Genomic DNA, 27,790 nt, shown 5'->3' on the forward strand with positions numbered 1-27,790 from the left:
TTTCCTCCTCGAATATCCTCGCCCGCCGCCTGCGCGCGCTGCACACGGAACGCTTTTTTGGGCAGCGCTCCTTCGCCGTCCGGCAAATTGGCTGGCACGCGCGCGCGCTCTTAAGTTTGCGTTTTTTCCACGCTCTGTTATCGAATAAAGACACGAATAAGACATGCGACTTGCTTGACTGTACCGCGAGCCACATAAATTAGCGTCTCGTACGCGCAATGAAAGTGCACATTACGAGCGCTTGCCGCATGAACAAAAACCGCTTGCTGCATACACCTCACGTTCCTTTTGACTTTTCATTACCGTGTGTCTCAACCAGTCATAGCATATTAAGCATAATATTTACTATATATTTGAACATTCCTGAATATTCTCAGCATACCGATGCTGAGTTAAATGTATTTTCACCTCAAACTAATTTTAGCGGAACTAAAGTTTATGAAGTTGTTAACGAGCGGAGTTTCATTAATGCGATGGTTGCTATCAAGAGACTGGAACAAATGCTTTGATGGTCATCCTAAAATTTTTCAATAAGGTTTAGACTGAGTTTGGTACCGCGCAGTGCACATGCAGCTGCTTAGTTGTTTTCGTAGTTAAAAATTTTGGCGGGTGCTTGAAAACGATCGAATATCAACTTTTTTCTGTTAAGAATGAAACGGATCTAGCTCCTGCTGTCGGCAGCCTTGATTTGACGTCGAGCCGAAACCGAGAGCCAAGATCAGGACACCGATTTCCCGTCGTCCGTACCCCAAAATTTGGCCCTGTCGACCACCGATACTTCACCTTGTCGGAAGTTCATCCACATTGGTGTCAACTCTAATTTTAGTATGACCAATATTTTTTTCCTTTGCTTTGACTAGACTAAAGAAACGTGACCCACAACGCTTTCAACTTTTTAGTGGCAAAATGTGGAAGAAGTACAGGCCTTATGTTGATAACTGCGACAGGGTGCGCACGTACAAAATACTCCTATGTCAACTAAAGACCAAACAGCATTGTTTTCTTTGTACACACTAGACCTCTCGGGTCCAAGGCCGACGGCTACTCTACGCTACGAAAATGGACATGACGCCCGCTAAACTAGGCAAATAATTAAGCAGGCCCACCTAAATTTGGGAGTCAAGACTGAGTTGGCCATGCGCAAACTATAGGTTATAGACACCAATTTCCGGTCAGACTCGGACAAATTTTGGGGATTCAGAGGGCCACATTTCGGGGGTGGCCCTCCTAGATTGGTAGATTGCCACTGAATTTCCCATACTCAAATAGGTCGGACACCAATTTTGGTCAAATTGGGGCGAGGACAAATTTCGGGGGTCCAGAGAGCTAAATTTTGGGAATAGGCCACCTAGGTTTGGAGGCCACCACTCAATTCGCCATACGCAAATTAGGTTGGACCAATTTTGGTCAGATCGGACGAGGTCAAACTTCGGAGGTCCAGAGAGCTAAATTTTGGCAATGGCCCACCTAGGTTTGGAGGTAATCCCTGAATTCGCACTACGCAAATGAGGTTGGTCATTAATTTTGCCACCTTTTGAAGTGGTCAAATTTAAGGGGTTTCTGGGGCTACATTCTGAGGGAGGCTCACCGAAATTTGGACGTAACCAGTAAATATTCAAATTAGGTTGAACATCAGTTTTCGCCAGATCAGGACGAGGTCTAATTTCGAGGGTCTAAAGAGACAAAATTCTGAGGTGCGGATATATATACACTCTGTGGACAAGTTCTGCGAAAGAGTCCTCTACACGCTCCTGCGACATAAACCTATTAATGAATTAACAATCTTCCTCATTGCACGCGTTAGCGCTGAAAAGCGAGACCTTTAGTTCAGAAATTAAAGCGGCTATTGTATGCGCATTGTATGCATCAGCTGTCGCTATTATATTGCACGTTGAGCGGAACCATGAAGTCAAAACAATAACGCGCATAACGGCGCAAAATGATCAGTGAATTAAGTGAGATTATCAGCTTTGTGATGCGCTTGCAAGCAGTTTCATGTCGCTTGGAACAAATGCACAGTACGTCGCAGAGGCAGCAGGGGTGACTAGTCTTCGTCGGGGTGAAGTGCTTGCTGCCGATGTTGTTGAACCACTTTTTTATTCGAATGGTGGCCTTCTTTCCGCTCGGAATTGCGAAAAGAATGAAGCCTTTTTCACGACAGCTTGTGCAAATAAATATGCAGCAGCTCGGTATAGCGCTGCATTAAAACAGCGCGAATAGCGCGAAGTGCAAGAACGAAATGCTAGGGAGCTCGCTCCTACAAACAGCGGCTGCCTAAAAAAATGGCGCCGGCTAAAAATGAAAACACAAAAAGAGCGAACTTTTCGCGCGCTTTCCCGGCGACGGCCCGCGGAGCCAATCACCGTTGAGAAGAGCGCCGATGGGAGAGTTGAGAGAGGAGGATCTGAGAGGGGGCGCGGAGCGACGGCAAAGTTCACAGAAAGTCGCTACTTTCGTTTTATCAAGGGATTTTATTGGGCACAGCAGTCGAGCGCCCTAACCAATGCAGGGTGAAGTGTGCTTTGTGAAGTTATAGAGGGGGTTACCGATTCAGTTACCTTTAACAACGGATTTTGTAGCAAAGTATCGCGGCGGTTCCCCCCCCCCCCCCCCTTTTTTTTTTTGTTCAGTATTTCAAAAATCCTGCAAAATAAGAAGAAAAAATACCATCAGACAAACCCTTGTAAAACAACATTATAGTGTAGCCACAGGCGTTTTCAGCGTGTGCGCTCACCCCTCTCCGTGAGCAGCCAACGCCACTGTCAGCGTAGTCCTGAAAATGCATTAGCACATGATTCCGCAACATATGGAAAGCGCGCATGGTCATCAGCAATAAATGATAGGGAGGACACCGAGCCACCGACAGCCAGTCCTGACGGAGCTTACTGAGCCATCCGTAAAAAAAAAAGAAAGAAAATGGAATACAGAAAAAGAAAAAAAATAATGAAGTCGTGTAGTTCAAGGTAATGTTTTAGCCTCTGTTTCCCCTATTTGCACACGCTATCGTTCGTTGAACCCACCGAGTGACGACCGCTCACGGTCAGCGCACGCACGTTCGTTCGTTCAAAACACGGCTGGGAACGAATGATCACAGGTACGGGATCCTTTTGCCTGGTATTTTGGGGGGGTTTACAATCAATAAAAAAGACCACGCAGGAGTAGTTAGTTAGGTTTAGCTTATGAAGGTTGACGTCCCGAACACACTTACGATGTCATATTGAAGGCTTGCGGATAATTTCGACCATCGAGGATTCGTTAACGTGCACTGACATATCGCAGCGTACACGGGCGTCTTGCGTATCACCTCCTTCGAAATGAGGATTCCGGGGCCGGGGTCGAAAGTATACAGGTCCCCTGACCGCGATGGGGCCCACGCAGGAAGTACGTTGTCGCAAAAAAATATGTTGCTTGTTTTTGGACCATCTCTACAGCTCTGGTTCTCACTCGGTTGTGGCTTCCCGTTATTTTTTTTTTTCTTTCTGATCCATGGCTTAAGTAACGTGAAACACCCTGTATATGAATGTATCGGGGTTTTTTTAGAAGGAACTAATTTTTTAAATGAAACTGAGTTTAGATTAACTCTAGGCCTGGGTCTATACTGGGCCAACGGCGGACAGAAGGTAAGAGGCAGAATGCTTCGATTAATTTAGTGATTTACTAAATACGCTAACTGACATTTTAAGTTTTCATTTTAGGTGTCACGTTATATTTGCAGAATTGGAGCTCGTCCTCCAACTAGCATAGCGGCGAAAAAAAAGAAAAAAGATTCAAGAAATATCAGCGCACGTTAAAAGGCCAACAGACATCACCATATCACCCTGATAGGCGACTCGCACAGTAACACAGCGCGTGTGACGTAGCTCGTTCCACCAAGAGAGGTATCACTTGAGGGCCAGACGGACACGCGGCGGTTCCTTGTCCTATCGACCGCGGCCTAGCAGATAGCCGCGTTGGTACCCAATGTGCGGAGTCTTGCAGTCCGGAGTCTTGCAGTCCGGCCTCAAAATTTGAGCGCATTGGCCGTGCTCTACGCCGGACGCTGGCGTTGTGTTGTTGGATGAAACCGCGCCTTGTAAGTGCACTCCAATTTCTTTAATATTTTTTTCTCACTGATGCTATTTTGAGGGCGAGCTCCAATTCTGCAAATACAATATGCCCCCTGAAATGAAAATTAAAGTTAACATAATCATTTAATTAGAGACCTTATTGAAGCATTCTCTTACCAGGTGTCTGCCGTAGCCCCCAATATAGCCCCACGGCTAAAATAAATAGTTACCTTTGTCTTCAGATTTTGGGCGTTCTAATAAAAAACACCCGGCACATTCAGTGTGTGCAGAGAATCCATTTAGTAAAGTGGCCTGTATATATACCAAGTGTTTCAGGGAAGCCCGTCGCTAATTTTTAATAAGACTTTGGTAAAGGGTTACGGGGGAAGCTTCAAGATTGCTTGCGTTCTGTGAGGAAAGCGTGGATATTTTATATCTGTTTGTTATTTTGCTTTCTTTGTTTTTTTTGGCGTTTTAGGTTGATTGTTTTCTATTTTTATTTTGCGTATTTTATTCTTGTCCTTTTTATTGTTTCTCCTTTCATTTGTACTTATTTTTGTTCATTTTAACTATCAGTATTTATCACAACTACTGACTGCTTCACGCATTCACCACGTTCACCTGTATTCGACTTAGACCAAGCTCTTGCGGCTTGTAGTATAGCGTGCCTGTGTTACAATCCTTAGGTCCTGTTCGATTCCCACTCTATACAAATTAACCGAATTTTCTTTTCAGCTAACTTTCTTCTGTTTGCACGTAGTGTTCTGAGAAATCGGGCGGCAATCAGAATATTTTGTTTTGTGTCATGTGGGCCAAGAGGCCCTAAAAATTTGGCGCGATCGAGTTGCTGATTCGTCTCCGGTGTGAGGACGTCACAGTCATATTTAAGAATCGCGGGTTTCGACGTAACCGCTAGATTTTGTTGCTAATACTCTTTCACCTTATAGGGCGGCTTATTCGCTAAAGGGGTACTTGTTTTGGCGGACGTAAAAAAGATAAATCATGTTAACTATATATAGTCAACTGGTTAACTAAAATAGTTGGCTAGATGGGCACCTGGTTGCAATTGATGATTTTCAGTTGATAATTGCTATAAGCAGATGTGTTTTTAGTCGTGTTGATCATTTCTCGCGCAAATCGTAAATCTCGCCCAGGCTCTGAGCGCACAGGGACGTCCATCAATTCAAGTCACTTCGAACTGCCCGAGCAACGTACGTGACATTCTCTGTCCGTACCGCTGCTACGCTGCTACTCACGTTTTCTGCCTAGAGAGAGCAGGGATCACCTAGATTCCTCTCGCCTTGCAGCACAGACAAAGTTGCAAATAGTGCAGAGACAACGTTCTAACACTGCGGGCATTGCTTTAAAGTGCGCATCCACCAAATGCTATATCAAATCGAGCCTCAAGTACTCATTCGTTATATACGCTGTTTCTCGAGTTTAGCGTTCACGGCTCGAGGGAGCTCGCGCATGCTAAACTCACGTCCAATATGGCGGCGTGTTTCGAAGCAGGTCGAACCCGTCGTTTTTACCGAATTTTTCAGCACGTTCATTTGCCATAAACGGTGTGCGTTCGTTTGATCTCACATCACATACAGCAGCATTCATGAGTGTTAAATTTCTGACGTCCGCAATGCGGGTATCACTTTGCCGATAATTTTTTATTTCAAAAAGGCAATTTTTAAATACTAGTGGCGGAGTTGCCTGAAAAACCTGCTACTCCCGTCACTCGAAAATTACCTCCTGCATTCCTGCATCCGGCTCGCAAGTGTTGTAGCATTCATCGCTGACTGGGAAGCCCTCGAGCAGCAGTGAAAGAGTGTATGCGCTTCCGCAGGCGGTGCTCGGCGACGTTCCGGTGGCTGAGCTGCGTTACTGTGCCGAAGAAAAGAAGCTCGTGGTGCGCCTGCACGACTGCTGCACCAGGTGAGAACCAACTGTCCTTATCAGGCAGTCACGTGATGGCAGTGTTGGCTTCATCAATACGTCTCGTATTCCACGGTGCTTGTGGTGCAGTCGTAGTGGAACGTCTCGTTAGGCGCTCTATTTACGATAGAAAAACTGCCCTTCTCTACCACTAGAGTGGGGTAGTTTTTGGAGCGGCTGTATAGAGCGCCGACGTTTGCCGGGAGTGTGCTATAGGGCTTTCAAGAAGGTTTCCTTCGATAGAGCAGAGAGCGCATGCATTACCGATCGTGGTTCGGCACGGACGTGGGAGCGGTTTCGCAGCGAGCTCTGGATACACGCAGGTCTCAACTGGAAGCACTCAAGCCGAGCCCCGCGGAAATGCTACATGCTGAGAACGACGATCGAGTGCGTGGCGTCGCTATCACCGTTCGCGGGAGCGATGGTGACTACGACTTTCTCTCGCGCTACTTCAGCCCCTGGAACGGCATCCCCGAAGATCCTGTCACCGGTAAGCGAGGTCTATTCCTTTGGGAAACGCACGGCAGGGTTGCTCGAGTGGCGTCACCGCGCAGCTGTGCCGTCCACGGCTGTACCGGGTGTTTTTCTTTACAGCGAAAGCTTTTACTACTCCCCTCCGTGGCTTCTTCGCCGTGTGCGCGTGTTTGACCTTGAACCGAGGAAAACCACGTGGCAGGTATGACGTTACTCAGCCGCCGCGTGCCGCCATCGCCAAAACTTAAAGCCCCTGCCTTTACCAAAACCGCGGTGACAGCGCGCTCGCCTCTGCCGAGTCACGTGACAACCATGACGTCACTCTACCGCAGCTACGCTGGACCCGTGGCGCTCGCCCTTTCTAGATAACCTCCGCTGCCTCTTAGCCGGTGCCAACAGATCGAAACAGCTCTCGACAACTAATGGCAGCAGTCGTCATGGATGATCCAGGAGAGACGCCTAGTATCAATGAATGTTGTTCATCATCATCATCATCGTGAACTGTCTGCATCTCACAGGTTGCGAAGAAGACAGGCCAAATCCATCCAGTGGACGTAGCTCGCCGAGAGGCTGCCGCACAGAGACGGCCAAGGCGTGTCGAGCGAAACGTGCCGCCGCTCTCGCTTTGATTTAGCAGGGTTAAACTTTGCCTAATTTTTTCCGGGACAACATTTTTTAAAGGTCACTGAGTTTAGATTAGTAGAACTTGCGTGCGGGCTAGTTGGTTCGATGAATCTGAAGACTTCAGGCGCTGCAACACACACACGCACACACGCGCACACACACACACACACACACACACACACACACACACACACACACACACACACACACACACACACACACACACACACACACACACACACACACACACACACACACACACACACACACACACAGGCACATATAAGATTACAAGATGTTCACACCCATGATGCGCACACTACCAACTGGCTATTTATTTGTGGTATGAAGAAGACAATATGACAAAGAAGAAGAAAAGGAATGGTGCAATAATAATAAGGAAAATCTTGGCGAAAAATTCGGAGAAACAAAATACTAAAGAAAAAATAAAACAAAAATAATGGAAAATTGCTCCTATCTTCTTGTCCTGTTGTCCAAACAAAGCAGTAGCAATTCCTTCCTGCTGAGAGCTACAGACGGTACACTCACGCATTCCTCCTCTTGACCCGAAATCATTTTAAATGCTTCAATAACCTCTTGCTTCAAAGTGTCTTTTACCCGAGCTAGCACCTTGGTTTCCATGAACCTAGCCCCACAATGTTTACCCATTGGGTCTTGTTGTGCTATCCTTTCCGCAGCGAGAGCAATGGGTTGCCAGATGCCCTGGAGCCGACAATTCTGCATACGCATTCCTGTGCTCCCTTAACCTCTCAGTCACTGAGGCATTGGCCTGTCTGCCGCAATACGCCTTCCCGCATGTTAGATGAATCTTGTACGCCACATCTTTGCAGCAGTTGAAGCGCTCCTTTGCAGCTTGCCGCAGCCTTCATTGGGCTCACTGATTCCGTTCACCTTCTTGCACAGACTCTAACTTGCTTGGTGCAGATAGCAAGACCTTAATATCAAACCGACTCGCGATCTTCTTAAGACAATGTGAGATGCCGTGTACGTAGGGCAGGACTACAACCTGTCTCCTCTGCTCACTCTCTTTATGCTCTCTTGCCCAGGGTAGCATGACCTTTAAACAGCTTTCAGCTGCAGATGCCAAAAGGCTCTTAAAATATCCCCTCCTATGCAACCTCTCAATCTATAGGTTTACACTCTCACCCACCAAGTGCAGACAGGACTTGATCAACGCCTACCGTAAACACGAGATAGCAAAACCCTTCTTGATCAACTTTGAATGACCTGAGTCATATGAAAGAATGCCTTTTGCCCCTCGTGTTCTATACAACCAACACGAGTGACCTTCTTTAAGCACCAGCCTTATATCCAGGTTCTGGATCTGTGAATTCTCTGGTAGCTCAAACATGAACTCAAGGCCCGGATGTGCTTTCGGAAATAGTGCCACAATGCTTTGATCTCTGTGTACTCTTCATACGGCAGGCAAACCAAAAAATCATCTACATGAATGCCTTGGCCACTCCAGCTTCCTTTATATGATTAAAAAGTATCCTGTCACCCTTGGCAAGAAAGAGATCGCTCAATGTAGGAGAATTTAAAAATCCTATGCAAATTCCATCTTTTTGTTCCAGAACACTTCCTTCAATTTCAACATACATGGACCGGAGGTATAGCATCAGGAGACCTAAAATACAGTCAGTGCTGATTCCACTTTCATTTTGAAACTTCACTGCACCGTGAGCATCAATTGCTTCTTCAACAGCGAGAATGGCCATCCACTGTGGGATGTTGTAAAACAGATCTTTCGCGTCAACAGAGAAACACCCGATATGTGCAGCCCGTTGAAAGAATCAATCAGTTCATATGAATTCCTCACCAACAGCGGGTCTTCGACTAGGAGGCAATCCAGGTATTTCTGAAGATATGACGCTACGCAGTGCTGCTATGTGAAACTGTTCTCAACGATGACTCGGAACGGGTTTCCCTCCTTATGGGTCTTTACAGCAAAGAATGGTGTCAGCGTCAACTTCTTGCATCCCATCCACCTCTTGGAAAATATCAGTGGCTTGCTTCGCGAATAGCAAAGCTATTTCCTGGCGATCTTTCTTTTCGAATAAAAGTTTTTCACGATCCAAGCTTCCTTCGCCTTTGCAGAGTTGGAGCTTTTTACGACCTTTGGAGAAAGCGGTTTGACTGGGCTGTTAAGATGAGAGGTCGTCAACACTTTCCTGTGCTACGAGAGCAGTCCAGCTCCCCAATGCGGCAGCACCCTTCACCCTTTTGTAAAATCGTGTATAAATAGCATAAATGGGCAAAAAGATTTTCAAGAAATCATAGCGCGCGTTGAGAGGCCAACAAATATCACTGTCATAGGCGTATTCGCACAGCAACACGGCGCGTGTGACGTATATCGCTCCACCCAGAAACGTCACTCTGCTGGCATCACTTGAGAGGCAGATATGGGTGAGCGCGATTCGTTGTCAATTTCGCCTCGACCGCGGCCTCGCTGATAGTCGCCGCGTCGGTACCCAATGTGCGGAGTATTTTTATTTGCAGACCGGCCTCAAAGCGAGCATTGGCCAACCGATCTCCACCGGACGCGCCCACTGGTGATGTGTTACTGTGTGAATTCGCGCTGACATCTGTGGGCCTTGTAACGCATGCTACAATTTCTTTTACAATTTTTTTTTCTTCGCTGTGAAATTTGTAGGAAGGCCTCCAATTCCACTAATAGACCCCCCCACCCCCCACCCCTGAGATAAAAATTAATGGCTAATTAACGTATTTAGTTAATGACAGTAGTCACCGTACTAACTGATGCATTCTGTCGCTGATCTTGTGTCCGCCGTAGTCTGCAATATAGACCCAGGGCTAAAATAAATCTAAACTCAGGTACCTCTTAAAAAATTTTGCACTTTCTGCAAAACACCCGGTATAGCCATAATTATAATTTATCGTAATGAATTTTTTTGTCGAATCTGGCGCCCGTGTACGGTACCATGAGCAACACCATACGGAGCACAAGGGTCGCACGTTCCTCGTGGAGCTGTATGATCTCATTCTTTACAGGATCGGCTCACACTGTACTTGGTCCTTACTGGGCAGATGTTTTCGGAAAAGAGGAGCTGAAAGGTAGGCTGCTTCATCTTTCATCTTTATTTTCATTGTTATATAAGTGTACACGATTATCAATATTACAGAAGGAGGTACTGAAGTATAAACTGTCCGGGGGACCTTCTCTGACAAAATGATTAAGATTCGCAGGTAACTTACTAGGCAGTTATGAAGAAAAGAATATGCAGGCGTGCAGAGAACTTACAACACTAACAGTAATACAATACAATACCTATAACAAAATGCAAACGAGAAACAGTATAGAAAATTCTAAATAATCAGGAACTGGAAACAAAAATGCCCTAATTGCAGAAATCTGAAAATGCAATTTACTGAAAAAAGAATTAGATAATGTAAACATGGAAACTTACGACCCAGAGGAACATCTTTACCCGGTGGAACAAAACAAGCTAGAAAATAATTAAGTCCTTAATGAACGATGAAATGAATGAAGAGTACGCTGTGATTTGATTTCGGAAGGTCCACACAGATATGCCTGAAAAGTATGCAGTTTGTTTGCCATAATTTGTCCTGATTTTCGCTAATAGTAGATTGTTATGTTCAGAAAATATGGTGTTATTATTGTTAAAGAGCTTGGAGGATTAAAAACCACTAAGAACGCCTTGGTTATTACGCGTTTCAAAGATAATCGATGCCAACCTAAAATTATTCTGTAGCAACAATGGCAATATGTTAAGTGTGCGATAAAAATTGACAACGGATGCACAGTAAAGGCTGAAAGTAATCATTCGGAGTGATTGATTTTGAAGGTGGTAAACATGAAAGGTGAGTGTTGTATGTGTTACCCCAAGATGATATGCAATACGAGAGGTGGCTATGTACGAAGGATAAATATAACATGTGAAGTATAGGCAGGTTTAAATGAATGCCGGGCTCTAACTATCACTTTAATACCAAAGGCTGCTTTAGATTTAATGAATTTGGTATGCTGATGTAACTTTATTTGTTTGTCTAAAACGACACCAAGAAATGTGGATTCTGATCGGTAAATATATGTCCGTGCATAAATGCACCTGAAGAGCAGGAACTACCTCTTTGTTGCATGAATGAAAAACCATAAGGGTGGTCTTTTCTGGATTAATTTGTAGATTATTATTTTGGCACCAGGTATAAGTACTTAGAAGGTCAGCGTTCAAATTGGTGGTTAGAATAAAAATATCACTAGCATGAGAAAAAATGGTAGTATCGTCAGCATAAAGAATTGAACTAGAGTAGTTGAGGCATGTCGGCAAGTCATTGATATAGATAAGGAATAGGAGAGGGTCTAAAATGAATCCCTGTGGGACACCGCAGTTTATTAGCTTTGGGTCAGAAAATATGCCACAAAATTCAACAACTTGAAGTCTGTCAGTGAGATAACTACGGATTAGGCTAAGTGCAGGACCACAAACGCGAAGGCATCCTAATTTTTGAAAGAGAATGCTATGGGTATTTGTGTCGAACGCTTTTGTTAGATCATTAAAAAGGGCGCCAACAAAGAAACCACGATCAAGGGAACGCTTAACTTGGCCAGTTAATACAACTATATCGAACTACTAATACAAGCTCGATGGAGTAGTTCGGCCTGAATCCAAATTGGTAAGGAGTTAAGAGATCGAATTTAAGAAGATAATTTGTTAGATGAATGACAATTAATTTTCAATCAGTTTACTGAAAAATGGTAGCATAGTAATGGGACGGTAGTTGGTTATTATACTGCGGTCGCATTTTTTGAAAACCCGTATCATTTTCCACGTTTCAACTGAATAGGAAAACTGACACTTTTAAACATAGCATTAATTAAGTGAGCCAGAACAGGTGAAATGTCCTCTACAATAAGTTTCGTTTTAGCTGAAACGATTCCATCTAGCCTGGGACCAGTATTTTTTATTGCCTGATGGATTGAAGAACTTCATTAGCAGAAGTTGGGTATAGAAAAAAGGAATGAGAGGTGCGTGTACACACTAGTAACTGTGAGTTAACGATTACTGTGTCAGTGCTGAAAATATGATTAAAAGCATTTGCGACATCTGTAGTATTTGAAAATGTGTCGGTGCCAAGGCTAAGGTTAGTCATGGTAGGTCAGCTAGATTTAAGAACTCTTTCATTGGTTCTCAGTTTTTACGTGTACTATTTCCATTATATTTAATTTTGTATTGGTAGTAACTACGTTTGGCAGTCTTAGTTAGAGTGTGACAGTACTTTTTGAAGCGGGTAAGTATAATGTGACGTTAAACGGCTGCCTTTTTAAGTTTTGTCTGTAGATTATCTTTTGTTGCAAATGGAACGCAATAATAACCCTCCCGTAATCCATGGGTTTCTAGGCACGGAAAATAATTTCTCTCGTCTAAAAGAGTTAAGACTTTCAATTATTATACTGATGAACTTGTCAAACGCTGTATCAAGGCAACTTTCATTCAGGACGTCGCTCCAGTCTGTAAGAGCTATATTGCGAGCAAATTTGCCGTGATCAAGTGATTGTTTCGTAACGAATGTCTTTGTAAAGTTCCTAATGATATCCAGTACAAGAAAAATAAGGAAATTGTCAGTTAAATGAACATCAACCACTCCAGCAATATGAGGACTTATGCTAGTTGAAATGTGGTTGATAAGTGTGGTAGGGCCCCCAGGAATACTGCGCGCTGATGAACTGATAAGTGATTGCAGGCCATGACCAAGGAAAGAGTTATAATTAATGCTGTAGACGTCATTTTCGTCAATATATACTGGCGGCCTTTATCATTTATAACGACTCTCGGGGGATCATGTCGCAAGATGATGGAATGCAGCACAAAAAGAAGCACTTGATATGCTGTAGAGGCGGAAAGAGCGGCTGTCTCACAATAACGAGTATAGGATAGTCCACACGTACAACAATCCAACGATTGCCTTTTTGCGACATTGGCAAAGGACCCAAAAGGCCGACTCCGACTGTCTCAAAAGGAACCCTGCGCGGCGCTACAGGGTGAAGCATTCCGAGGGATGTACCAGCAATAAAGATTTTTGTGGCTGTGGCACTGAAGACAGGTTGCCACATACTGGCCAATCGTGTGGCTCATCCGCGGCCAGCAGAATCGCTCCTGAGTGCGGTGCAAAGTTTTTGCTGATCCCAGGTGTCCCGAAGCTGGATCGTCATGTATGACGCGTAAAACTGGCGAAGACTTTCAGGCACGGCCAGCAGGAACCGACGGCCGGTATCTGAATAAGCCTTCTTGTATAGCAGGCTGTAATGTAGGCAAAACCGTCTGTTCAAGGTTGGGTCCTGAGCATCATTCATGAATGGTTCCAGGAGCTGGTCGTTGTGCTGCTCTGTTCGCAAGGCGCGAGTATCAGGAAATTTCTCAGATAAAGCAGCGATGTAATGATCGAAGTTGTTCGCGTCACATTCCGTCGTGGCAAGTGGCAACCGGGAGGGGCCATTCGCATCTGCGTGCCATCGGCCACTCTCGTATGAAATTTTATAGTCGTATTCCTGCAAGCGAAGTGACCAGCGGGCCAGGCGACCAGACGGATCACGGATATTGGGTAACCAGCACAGAGAATGGTGATCGGTTACTACTACGGAAGGCCGTCCATAGAGGTAGCAACGAAACCGCTGCACGGCGAAAACAACCGCGAGACACTCTTGCTCGGTGATGGTGTAGTTTCGTTCAGTCATGCTTAGAGCCCAAATGGCGTAAGCAGTCCCATGTTCGGGATCGTCATAGCGCTGAATGAGGACAGCACCGATGCCTATACCATTTGCGTCAGTACGCACCTCCGTTGGAGCAGAAGGGTTGAAGTGCCACAATATAGGATGCGATGTTAAAAGGAACTTGGATGTCCATTGGAACATGTGGGATTCGGGCTTGCCGCGGCTGCCCTTTGCGCGGCCGCCGCCCGCCTCCCTGTTGTTCTCCTTTTTCCCTTTCTCCCTCCTTAGGCGGCGGAGAGATGTCTGGACGACTTGTCACTGTCGTTCGGCCACAGCTCCGCCCCTGCGTCCCGATGGCTTATCTCATTGGCGCCTTTTGGCGGGAACATGGCACCGCTTCGACAACCGCGCTCGCGTGACCGTCCGAGCGGGGCCGAGAGAGAGACCCCTCCGAGACATCGCAAGGTGCGTACGCTAGTGTGCTTGTCTGCCGGCCTTTGTCCGCACAGACCAGTGTGTACTCGAGTTCGTACGCTCCGGGTCGTACCTGAGAGCGCAGCTCGAGCTTGTCGATCGTGATCCGACAATCCGCGACAGGCGTGCCTTGCGGTGGTTGCCCACTCTCTCTCAAAGGAACCCTTTGGTCACCGCGAGAGAGAGAGAGATCACAGCACGCCCTTGCGTGCTTGCGACGCGCCACTTCGTGCGCGCAGGGGAGCCTTGCTCCTCGCGCGCTCCCGGGACACGGTGGCCGAGTATGTGTGTATATATGTGCGTTTGTATATATGTGTATGTGTGTGTACCGCTGGAGGATGGCGTTTCAATAAACGTCTCATTTGTGAACTTGGAGGCTTGTGTCCTTGCAGCGAAGTGCTCTCCTCCCTGTAGAGGTTGAGTGCGCGCTGCGGTGTTTCAGTGTGCGCGTGGTGACGGCTGATCGGGGCTTCGGCTCGCGCGACGCTCGAACCCGCGGTGGTTGGTGGCCTATGCCCACGTAGAAACCGCAAACTGAGCGTCTTTATGTAGTAAGAACGTGAGGTTGTACATCTGCAAATCGAGGAATGAAGCATCGCAAATGTGAGCAAATCCCCAAACTGCGAAGTTCCTTCACATTCCGAGGTTGCTGAAACGCGGCAACGGCTACGGTATTCTGAGGATCAGGCCGGACGCCGTCACTATCGACGAGGTGACCAAGCTCCAGTGCCTGTAGCTCACCAAAACGACACTTCTTTCTGAACGAGGCCAGCTTTTCGCAGGCAGTCCAGCATGAGCACTAGGCGGTCGTTGTACACTTTGAATGTCCAATCAAACATGACTACTTCGTCCAGATACCACATACAGACCTCGCGTTTCAGTCCACATAGTATAGCATCCATTAATATTTCAAATGTCGCTAGGCACATTGCACAAACCGAAAGGCATAACGTTAAATTAGAATAGTGCATCGGGAGTCATGAAGGCGGTTTTCTCTTTATCTGCTGGGTGCATTGCGATCTGCCAGTATCCCGACCCAGGTCGACAGATGAAAAGTATGATGCAGAGTGCAAGCAGTCAATGGCGTCATCAATGCGGGGAAGTGGGTAGACGTCCTTTTTAGTGACTGAGTTCAGGCGACGGCAATCTACACAAAATCGCCATGTACCATCTTTCTCACAAGAGTTACTGGAGCTGCCAATGGATTGCACGACTCTTGAATGACACCCCGTTTCAATGTTTCCCGCACTTACTCACTGATGCCCCTTACGCTTGGACGGTATTTTGGCAAATTGGGTGTGCGTATTCGGTGTCAATACGATGATTGGTGCGTGACCCGGGAAAGGTGTGTGAACTGGTGGTCAACGAGAAGTAAAAAACAGACGAAAACTTTGATAGCAGATCTTCCAAAACATCACACTCTGTGGCATTAAGGGCATTACTATTCATACCACGCAGTTGATCATTCATTGGAGATACTGCGGCATATGTCGCTGTGGTGCATACGTAACCAAGGCCACTGACATTGGTACGTCTTCACTAAAAGAGGCAAGCTTCATTCCAGCTGCTAAAAGAACTGGCTGCGTAGAGAAATTAATGATCCACAATTGCGTGCAGCCCTTGGTTACCGACACCAAGCAATGAGGGACCAGAAAGAGATGTCTTTACGCAGTTCGAATAGTTAAGCGTCACGGTCGCATCGAACGCTTCGGTCGCGCGGAGAGAACGCAAAGTCGGAACGCACTGCATAGGCATCGGCGGCACAATGATATCGTCGCACACGAAAAGCACGTCATCACAGACAAGAAGTTCCTCCACTAAAATGTAACGCAACGTTACTCAGACCAAAGAACGGCGCACACGTGCCACCGCACTTCCACTCACACCCGCTTCTGCTTCGTCCTCCTACCCCGAGTCCCTCGTCCATCTAGTCTGTAACATTACATACATACATACATACATACATACATACATACATACATACATACATACATACATACATACATACATACATACATACATACATACATACATACATACATACATACATACATACATACATACATACATACATACATACATACATACATACATACATACATACATACATACATACACGAATTGTAGCGAATGTCCAACAGTTCACTATACACACCAATTCCTTCAAATACTTTGATATAAAAATATAAGACAGGAATATTGTAGGAGCTAGAAATATCAGAATTTGAGAGCCTTTTGAAATTGTGTTACATGCAACGGGAGAATTTACAATTGATCATGCTATTATTATTTTGCGCATATTGTAGTGCTTCAAGCATACTTCTCAATGCTGGTCCTGTTTTTCTCTTTCTAAGTGCTCATTAGGTATTTGTGCTTTGATAATATTATTTGATTGTGTATCATTATCTCCTGTAGTGGCCCTCAAGTGAGGGCTATATTCCGAAATAAATATACAAGCGACTCGCTAACGCGAAATGTGATGGAACAGAATGCTCTCGGTCGTGTTGCCTGCAGCGAAGGTAGGGACGCACAACATGTGGTGGTTTTTCGACAACCTGACCTTATACGAACTAGTTATAGTTATGGAAAGTTTGAGTATAACTGGCAATGTTGACGCATATATAGTGACAAATACCCCAACCTTCGCAGCTCACCAGGCATCGGCCCGTGGCGGCGACCTCAACATCCGAGTTCCGGCCGGTGGACATCGGCTCCAAATTGGAGGGCACACCAGGGTGATTCTCAGGGGGGAGCTTCTCATTTGACGCGCTCGTCCTCGTTGAGGCAGCACGGGGCTACATCGCCTTGCCACACCACGAGAGAATATACGAAGAGCGCGCCTGCTAGCGGCGACGCCTGACAGGAGCAAGAACAGTGCACTGCATGGTGGTGCGCCGCGAGATACCACATGCTGCGGTGGCACATAGTTAACCCAGTCCTTTTCTGGGACCGTGTTCAGATTACGCAGTTTCCTTCCCGAATAAATCAGTGGAGACGCGTTCGTAAGCCTTAGCTCACCATTAAAAAAAAATGCCTAACATACAAGACATGTTCGTATGAAAGAGCACTGAACAAGGGTAGAGGGGGAAGCCTCAGTTCGCAGATCGAGCCAACGTTTCGACAAGTGGACTTGTCTTCGTCTGGCCCTCAGTTCCCAGATAGAGCCAACGTTTCGACATGTGGACTTGTCTTCGTCTGGGCCAGACGAAGACAAGTCCACATGTCGAAACGTTGGCTCGATCTGTGAACTGAGCCTTCCCCCCTCTACCCTTGCTCAGTGCTCTTTCATACCGTGTAACCATCTTCCTCTCGTTCTACCAAGACATGTTTGTCAAGCTTCGTTTGATGAATATTTGTTCCCAGCAGATGTTGGTTTTTGAAGTGCAGTTCGTTTAACACGACATATGTATGTATCGTTGTGTTTGGTGCATAAGATAGTTTAGCTGCTTTTGTCCCACAACACCCCCCTCCCCCCTTTACCCCCCAAAAAAGATTGTTTTGTCCCAGAGGCAGCATCATGCCTAGCTTTCCAGGACATGGGTTTTAGTTCGGCAAGCTGGCACCACGCGGCGTAGCACCCTGAGCTTCCCCTTTCTCTTTTCTTCTGCTCTTCCCTCTCTCGCATAAGGAAGGGCACGAGCACCGGCCAGAGCTGCTGAGCTCAGCGGTGGGGTTTTTTTACGTTTCACTTAGGACTGATGCTTTGCTCCTGGGGCCAATAAATAAAGAAGTCACTAATTAGTTTTTATTAACTGCAGAAAAGCAATGGCAAATGGAAAGCCACTGGAGACTAGGGCAATCAACTCTGAAAAGTTCTCGTTTGGTTTCACTTTGCCTAGACAACTCTACCTAATTTAGAGCTTGATTAAATTTAGCCGGGTTGCTTGGTATGTATGGTTTCCTGGCATAAAGACGGATAAGCTTTCCTCTTAGGGCCAGCTTCAATTCATATGGTCGAGATGCAGCTTTGGTTTTAACTGATATGGTGGAAGCTGAATGAGCTGCCTCACTCACAACTGAATGAGCTCACTCACAACTGACGAATTTCTTGGATGCAGTTCAGGGCTGTAACATGCAAGCTGAAGCATGAGCATTTCGGCATGAAACATGTGTAGCTATTGCTATGTGGGAATAGAGCTACAGTGATAATTGCCCAGGATAGAAATTAAGGTATTTACATTAGCTGCAGTTTGCCCTTTGTTACTACATGTTTGTTCCATAAGGCTCTCTTTATGCTTCTGTTTTATGAAAGCATTGGTGTCGGGTGAATGCAATTTATTTTCACTTGATAAATGCTTGTGCAATAAAACATTCTTTTAATCCTAGAGTTCCCGAAATCAAATCTTAGCATACTGTGTGATGTGCATAAAACAGAAGGTGGCTGTGGCATTAAAAAAAATTGTGGTCATGGAGAGTTATATACCAGGTGTCCTAGCTTTCAAAACGTCGATGTTCCCTAGCCTAGTGAATTAATCCAGCTGTGGGCTGTTGAAAGTTGCCTGGCCTAGTTTGATTTTCAATATTGAACCTTATAATGATTCAGACTATATAGCTAGCATTTAAATTATTGACTTCAAGAACAATTAGTATCACTAAGGTAGTAACTATTTTCCAAAACAGCTGACAAAAATGTTTGCCCCAAGGTGCCTTCTATTTTGCATCAAGTTTTCTTTTTTATGATCCTAAATGGCAACAAGCCCAATAAAGGATGTGTCTGCATGACAGCAGTTTCCCTTCAATGTCCCAAAACGTGGCTCACAGAACAAAATCGGCTTTTGCCAGAAGTGCTCTCCATGGTGTGGCTTTACATGATGTGGTTGAGAGATATATGTGAGCAGCTAGTCATATGGTAGCTAGATTTGGAAGCCAGTGAATAAAGCTGTGAAAATCATACCGTGATGCAAACATTGTGGGTAGCTGTTTTTCAACACTATCTACAACTTTAGAACTGATGCTTTTCTCCTGGGGCCAATTAATAAAGAAGTCACTAATATTTTTTTACTAACTGCAGAAAAACCATGGCAAATGGAAAGCCACTGGAGACTAGGGTAATCAACTCTGAATAGTTCTCTGTTGGTTTCACTAGCCTAGAGCACTCTACCTAATTTAAAGCTTGATTAAATTTAGCCAGGATACTTGGTATGCATGGTTCGGTGGCATAAAGATGGGTAAGCTTTTCTGTTGGGGTCAGCTTCAAGTGAAACGGTCCTGATGCAGCTGTGGTTTAACTGATATGGTGGAAGCTAAATGAGCTGCCCCTGAGGTCAAATACAAAACGTTGTAATTCGTGCAATGAAATTATCTTTTTTTGCACCAGCACAAAAAATTATGAACAAAATGATGTGAATTGTTGTCAAATAATTGTATTACCTCTTTCATAACTGGGTTATGTGCGGCCAGATATTTGTGATTTATTGTATGCGTTGCCAAACTTTTATGAAAACTTCAATATAATCGTTCTGGATTTTATTACTAGTCACAACTTTGATGCAGTTTTATTTTCGGCATGACTTTAATCAATAATTAAAAGAATAACACTCAATTAAGTCATTGTTGCCTAACATAAAACAGCACATGTACATTATTGTCGCCTAATGTTTATGTAACTATACGAGAAGTTGTTTGCAAATAGATTATTATTAATAATATAGATTCGCTATTTCCATTTCTTCATATTAGAATTATTGTTTGCTTTTGTACTTGCTTTTTTATTTATTGCCGGTTATTCACTACTATACATTTCTATTTTGTGTGATTGTGGTTTGAGTGGTTAGAGGCTAAACGTAACAGTGAATCAGTGCGTTCATGGCGCTGTGTTTGTGATTGTGGTCATTAGGACATTGATGTAAATTTATGTAAATGCACATTCAGGGGGATCTTAGGAAATACACTTCTCCATCCCCGCCGTACATCGTAAGGAAACTGCGGACGATACGAAGCACCACCTCCAGTCGGTCCTTCTGCTCATACGCTCTTTTGTTTGTTCGCGCTGCCATGTCAAGCGCACGGTTGATCCGAAAACCGCACATTGCCTGCGATAAGCTCTGCACGGGATCGGGCCGGCCGGAAATCCCATGCCCGGCGCGACCCTCGGGCCGCTCGCTCAGAAGCTTTATGCCTCGTGCACATCCCGGGCTAACGGCCTAGGATGTATTTGTTTCAGGCAGGCCGGACCATGCTTCAATCTCGAGTACACGCAACCGAAAGAGCGAATATGGCCATAGTACGCGAGGTGTCTCGGATGTAGTGCAGGAAAATGTTTTCATGCGTCCTTGCCTCGCGAGAGTGTCCAAGCTTTCCTGGACCCTGACATTGATCCTCTTCTCCACGCACCCGGCCCCGCCGTGAACGGATCTTTGCTATAAACTTCGATGGCCGAACAGAAGGGCATAAATTTCTGCTTCCGCATGGCCCTCTTTGGTCACACCGGCGCCGATGTTTAGGTATCCATTTCGAGATTCACGCGTAGCTGTTGCCGCTCACACGTCTCGGTTGTGGCTTCTGGCCTCGCCCAAGCCTTGGTGGAAGCGGGATATGTCATACCGCTCCAATCGAAATATCTGCTATACTTGCGTTGCCCGCACACACGAAAAGAACACGGTGAGCGAGATGAGCTGAGCGAACCCATCCCAGTGCCGAGAGATTGAGCTAGCATAGTTTTGTAAAACGAGAGAAACTGCATACCGAAATCATTGCCTTAATCTTTCAAAGAAAGTATTACTCATTCCAGCTGCCAGTTATAGCAGTGAAAGAAACTTCAGCGCTGCCAGATTCACAATGCAGCAGCACCACACGTGCCTCAAACCTTCGTCAACACTTCTAGTTTTCTCATAGCTTGACATTAGCAATAATTGTATGTAAGTGCTATGCCTCCATGTGTTCCACAGATTTGTCGTCTTAAATGTGAGAGTTTAAAACTTAAATGCATTAAATAAACTCGTCCTGAAATTATTTCTTTTTGTGTTACTACAATTGCAGCAGGTTGGGCCAGGCAGGGCCCACGCCTTGTCTGAGCACATGATCATACCAGGCCTCCTGTAGGTAATATAGGGCCCAGGCTGAACAAAGGCACAGAAGTTTTGGCTGTTGCACACATGTAGCCTGATTTTCCAGATGAGGCATTATCTGATGAGATGTATATATGGTGTCTCTTCCTGCCAATAGTTTCAGTTGCCATTCCCTTAATTTCTACCACAACTCACTTTGTCATAGAAAAGATATGGTTTAAAAGAAAAAGACATTTTTGGGTATCAGTTCAAGGCTGTCTCAATAGGGAGCAAGTATATAGAAGTGCTGGAGTTTTTCTGCTGTCAGTCTATATTTCCTGAAAAATGGACATACGAGATGGTTTCACATTATAACAGTGCTATTTCTACCAACATTTCTGAATTATCAAGAGCAGCAGGAATGGGGTGTTAACTGAAAAGCTTTGTTATTACATGCAATATCCATTGTATGTGTTATTAAGTATTTTTTATATCTGTGCAGACATGAGGGTGTTAATAGTTTTGAAACAAGCTATTTTATGAGCTACATTCTACAGTAATGGCAGTGTGTCTACAGAGAAAAAGTGTGCAGTTATCACTGCAAGATCTCAGCTTGGATAAAGGCAACAATTTTGTGAGCTTTTCATTATTTTTATTTATTCATGATGCTAGCCTACAAAGCCTTGCAAGGGTAGGAAAAAATATTGCATGAAATAAGTGATATAAAAGCACATACAGCCAACTGACATGAGCATGGCAGCTAAGCTGTATTTCACAGTGCCTTGATTTGCTGAAGCTTTATTTTAGCTTTTTGTTAAACTTGTGGATTAAGTTTATTGCTCACAGCCACATAGAAATTAAATGTTCATATTTGTTATTAAACAGGATTTAGTTTGTTAGGAGTGCTTTGAAAGAAACCTCTCTTGCTCTTAATGACCTTGTTTGTCGTGGATGAAGTGGTGCGATAGCAAACTAAATTGACACAGTAGCATGCATACAGCTTTTCTTCTAATGCAGGGAGTGAGCAGTAAGTTGTGTTCATGCATTTCAGGGAACCAGGCACTAAAAGAAGGGTATATAATTAGTGACGAACTGTGGTATACATATGTTGCATACGCTTGAAGGAAGGAACCCAACAGTCGGCGAGGCCAAGGAAAGCGTTGGGGATATTCGGAGGTCGTGGTTTCGGTTCCCACCATCGGCACGTTGTTTTTTCTTCTACTTTGTGTTTAATTATTTTTCCCCTAATCAGATTACATACCTAATTTCTGCGATTATCCAAGTAAACATTAAAAAAAAGACATAATAGTACCATCCCCAACGCTTTCCTTGGCCTCGCCGACTGTTGGCTTCCTTCCTTCATGTATTATAATGAGCACCCTCATTTCTCCTTAATTGATCTGCTTGTAGCTTACGGGGGTCTCGGTTCTGGCAGTCTTGAAGCCATAGGTAGCGTAAGAGGATTCTAGCACAGCTTTCGCCCTCGCTCTTGATCACGTTCTACGTGACGCTGGCGGTAACAAAGGACGTTCCACGTCCGCCGCTATGGTTGAGGGTGGCGCTGGTGAACACTCTCATGGTTCGTATACAGACAACATAAATACCCAAGAAAGTAGCAGGGGGGACAGCGGCCGATGTAGCTCAGTTGGAAGAGCACCGGACGCGATATTCGGAGGTCGTGGGTTCGGTTCCCACCATCGGCACGTTGTTTTTTCTTCTACTTTGTGTTTAATTATCTTTCCCCTAATCAGATTACATACCTAATTTCTGCGATTATCCAAGTAAACATTAAAAAAAAGACATAATAGTACCATCCCCAACGCTTTCCTTGGCCTCGCCGACTGTTGGCTTCCTTCCTTCATGTATTATAACGAGCACCCTCATTTCCCCTTAATTGATCTGCATACGCTTAGGTATATAGCTAATATGTAGATATCTAAATATAGGAACATATTTCTGTGATGAGGCAATTAGGATTGTTCCTAGTAATTCACAAAAACTTTTCTTTATATATATATACATAAGCTGTCAGTTCTACACGGAAAAAAAAATTTCATCAAGCTTCTGGCCTTTTGTTCTTACTCCAATTTTTGTATTCCGAATATTGCTTTAGGTTCTAGACTTTCTTCCTGTTATTCCTTTCTTATGCTTTTACCAGCCTCTCTGTTCATGTTCAGCAGAATTTATTGCAACCACATGTTGCTGTTTTCCCGACTGCGGCCTCTCGTTGCGACGCTATTGTTTTTACCACAGCTAAGAGCCTTATTGAATTACTGCCAAGTGCACTAAAAAAAAACACACATTTTACACTGCTTCAAAATTTCCTAGCAGTGTATGCATGTCAAAACATGCAAACTAGCTGGTTAGGCCCCACCTTTTGCCATTCTTACGCATTTTGTCTTACAGACTTAGACACAGATCACCTCTAACAACTCATCTTTTAAAGCCTCAAAAATTAGCCTGGAAAGCAGTCACCATTTTGGTCAACTGCTTGTGGTGCACAGTAGATACATAGGGAAGGTGCAAAAGTAGAGCCTGCTGTTAAAAGTCCACGTGAACCATTTTTTAAATTCTTTTTGTTTGTCTTACTGCAGGAGATTATGGTGAAAACAGGGCTTGCATATCCGGTAGGGCAGGACAATGGCTAAGAGCAAACAGGAGGGCACACACGTGTTATTGTGGCAACAAGGTCGAACTGTGGCTTAGCACACATAAAAATCAGCTTCTTGTAACATGTCAAGATATTACTGTCATTATTAAAAGGCAAGGACTAAAGAATGAACGGTAGACATAAAAAAAAAAAAAAAAAAATTGACAAAGATCCCACACCGAAATCGCAGCTAGTAGTCACTGTGCCTCTTTCTGTCGTTTTTCCCTCTTAGGCATTCTTTCAATGATGCTGCAATCAGTTATACCGCTTTCCATTGGGCGAACAGGAGCAAGAGCAACGAGCAACCAGAGCAGCGCACAAGAGCACTGAGGACGCGCGTTCTCGTCTCCCCAACGGAACATTCACGCTGCTCGGAGAGGAGCGTAGCGAGGGGGGAGCGCGTGACGTCAGGCGTCATGTGATCAAACTTTTCCCGCGCTCGCGTTGCAACAATACATAGAACAAACTGCCGACAAACCCATAGCTATAATGATACAGGAGACTGGGAAAAACCCAACCAAATTGTTTGGATATCAAAGTCACAGCAGCGATAGGGGCGAAAAATCCAAAGTCACGACTTTTATCCAGAGAAACATAGCCGCTACTAATCACGAGATCACATCTCGGGATATAGAAGCAGTTTTAACCGAAATGATCACTGGAAGAAAAGACCGAAAGAGTATCTTTCTCTTGAACATTCCGAAGCAAAGGAAAGTTAGGTTTCAAGTCCTATTCCGAAAAGCCCTAAAGATCGCAGGAAATAACCCGCTTATCATAGCCGGTGACTTTAATGCAGCCCATCAGGAATGGAGGTACGATCGGCAGGATCCTAAGGGCAGGCAATTATGGGAAGACATGCAAACACTAGGACTTACCCTGCACACAGATCCAAATGCACCCACACGCACGGGTAATAGCGTCAGCAGGGACACCACCCCCAACCTGACCTTAAGCAAGAATGTAAGTACAGCGGACTGGAAAAACACCGAGCAAAACCTAGGTAGTGACCACTTCATTATTGCACTCACATTAGGAAAAGGAATCAAAACTAGGAAACCCAAACAACCCAAAATCACGGAATGGGAAAGATTTAGGCAAATACGAGAGACCGAGGGAATTGAGAAAATCGACGATATCGATAAGTGGTCACAAACGCTAAAGAAACACGTGGAGGAAGCAACAGTCACTCTAGAAGACGAAGATGCACCGCCGAGTATCGATAGCAAACTCCTAAACATGTGGAACAAGAAACAGGACCTAGAGAAAAGCCTAAAAACACAAAGATGGAACCGTAATATTAAGAGAGCACTAGCTCGACATAATAAAGAGATGGAGACATACGCCCTCAAACTAAATGAACAAAACTGGTGCAGCAGATGTGATGAAATGGAACAAGGCATGAGCCTCTCGAAAACATGGAACATTCTACGACACATGCTCGATCCGGAAAATTCTAAAGCACAAGCCAACGTAAATCAAACTAAAGTTAAGCATGCCTTCGAAGGCTCGGACGAACAATTGATGAGCAAATTAATCGAAATCTACATCGGACAAACGAAAACCGAAACGTTACCAGAATATGAGGGGAAACCTAACCTAGACTTAGACGCCCCCATCACTAGGGCTGAAGTCCGAGCTGAGATTATTGGATTAAAGACAAGATCAGCCCCAGGACCTGACGGTATCACGAACACTATTATCAGAAATCTAGACGACGAGTCAATCACAGCCCTGACAGAATACATGAATAAGGTATGGGAGACTGGACAACTACCGCAGGCATGGAAAAATGCCAGTATAGTCCTCATACCCAAACCGGGGAAGCCGCCAAAACTAGAAAACCTAGGACCCATATCACTGACCTCGTGCGTGGGAAAGCTAATGGAACGCGTTATTCAGACGAGGCTTACCAAATACATGGAGCAAGAGAACCTCTGGCCACACGAAATGGTGGGCTTCAGGCCGGGGCTAAGCACACAGGACGTGATGCTCAGACTTAGATACGATATCATAACACATGAATCTTCAGATACAAAGACTATTCTCGGACTTGACATAACCAAAGCCTTCGACAATGTCAAGCATAAGGCAGTGCTCGAAGGTCTCCAAGAAGTTGGGGTTGGAATCAGAACCTATAACTATATCAAAGATTTTCTCACTAACAGAGAAGTCACCATGAGCTTTCAAAGCGCCAAATCACCCACAATCACCTTGGGTAGCAAGGGAACGCCACAAGGCTCTGTCTTGTCTCCCTTTCTATTTAACATTGCTATGAGGGGGCTACCAGCACAACTAAAGCAAATACCGGACTTAAAATTTAGCATGTACGCAGATGACATAAATATCTGGATAAATAAAGGTAGCGACGCAGAAATAGAGAACAAACTCCAGGCTGCCGCAAATAAGGTGGTTGAGTACGCTGCGGAACGCGGTCTATCCTGCTCGCCGCAAAAGTCAGAACTATTCATCTACAACCCCAAATATAAGAAAAATAAAGCAGACATAAAGATAAATGTTGAAAACTACCCGGTTCCACAAGTAGAAGAAATTAGAATCTTAGGAATGATCCTCCAAGCAAGAGGGCAGAACACAAACACCATAAAAAAATTGGAGAACTACGCAGCCCAAGTTACGGGCATATTCAGAAGAGTAGCGCTTAGAGGACACGGTCTCAAGGAACGTAGTCTACTCAAAATGACGCAGGCCTACATCATCAGTCGCATATGTTATGCCACACCTTTTCTCAATCTCAAAAAGACAGAACGTGAAAAAATCAACGTCATAATTCGAAATCGTCAAACGCGCACTAGGCCTCCCTGTCTCCACATCAACAGAGAAGCTGGAGAAAATGGGGATTCATAATACATGGCAAGAGCTCACTGAAGCTGTCAGAATCTCTCAAATGGAAAGACTAAGTCAGACGGGGACAGGCAGAGCCATCCTAGACTGGGTCGGACTCCAATCAGACAGAGGCCCACAGACGAAAACATCTATCCCACCCAACATAAGGGAACACATACTGGTACCACCTTTACCTCGAAACATGCACCCAGACTACAACAAAGAACGCAGAGAACACAGAGCCAAAGTCATCGCTAAAAGAATGAAACGCAAAGCAGTCGATGAAGTTGCTTATGTGGACGCATCATGCGGACGACACGGAGCAGTTGTCTCGGCAGTAGTAAATGGAGAAGGTGCACCTAAAACTGCGGCCTCAACACGCACCCGTGACATTAGTACAGCTGAAGAGGTCGCAATAGCGCTCGCATGCACCGGTACACAGGCCAAAACTATAATCAGCGACAGCAAAACGGCTGTCTGGAATTTTGCAAAAGGACGGATCTCAGAGGAGGCCAAAAAGATTCTTCTCACAAATCCCATTACTAGAAACATATTCATCATATGGATACCAGCACACGAGTCTGTCCCTGGCAACGAAGCTGCGCACCTGCTGGCCCGAGATCTCTACCACCGGGCAGCGGTAGGACAGCCCGAATGCAAGGGAAATAAAGATTGCGCTATCACATACAATGAGATCACAGAATCTTACAAATTAGATCGAAAAGTATACCCTCCCCCAAATCGGTCTCTCACTAACAGTGAAGCACGCATCTGGAGGCGATTACAAGCTGATAACTACATCTGCCCTGTCTGGGTTTTCTTAACACAGACCGGGGAGGAAGAAGATTCTAAATGTAAAAATTGCGGACAAAAAGGCACGCTAGATCATATAATATGGCAATGCGCCGATTCCCCAGGCGCCGGCATTAACATTGATAGTAGAGAAGCCTGGGAGGTTTGGCTGCGGAGCGGAGATCCCACCGTTCAGCGGCACGCGACCCGCCTGGCGGCTGAGGCCGTGAAGAGTGCTTGTAACCTCACCTGATCTAAGCCTGCG

General features: G+C 45.0%; 1 protein-coding gene across 1 annotated transcript in view; it reads left to right on the forward strand.

The window, feature by feature from the left end:
• Window positions 1–21,192, forward strand: part of LOC146203416 (phenazine biosynthesis-like domain-containing protein) — a 38,183-nt gene extending 16,991 nt beyond the window's left edge. The window contains exons 6-9 of the mRNA XM_084588751.1: window positions 5,884–5,972; window positions 6,296–6,462; window positions 10,104–10,166; window positions 16,906–21,192. Of these exons, the coding sequence (XP_084444877.1) occupies window positions 5,884–5,972; window positions 6,296–6,462; window positions 10,104–10,166; window positions 16,906–17,021 (435 nt within the window). The 3' untranslated portion in view covers window positions 17,022–21,192. The remainder of the gene's footprint in view (window positions 1–5,883; window positions 5,973–6,295; window positions 6,463–10,103; window positions 10,167–16,905) is intronic.
• The last annotated feature ends 6,598 nt before the right edge of the window (window positions 21,193–27,790 follow it).

This window comes from Amblyomma maculatum, chromosome 1 (genome assembly GCF_055883805.1).
Source record: "Amblyomma maculatum isolate TAMU_Amacu chromosome 1, ASM5588380v1, whole genome shotgun sequence".
Classification (NCBI taxonomy): domain Eukaryota; kingdom Metazoa; phylum Arthropoda; class Arachnida; order Ixodida; family Ixodidae; genus Amblyomma; species Amblyomma maculatum.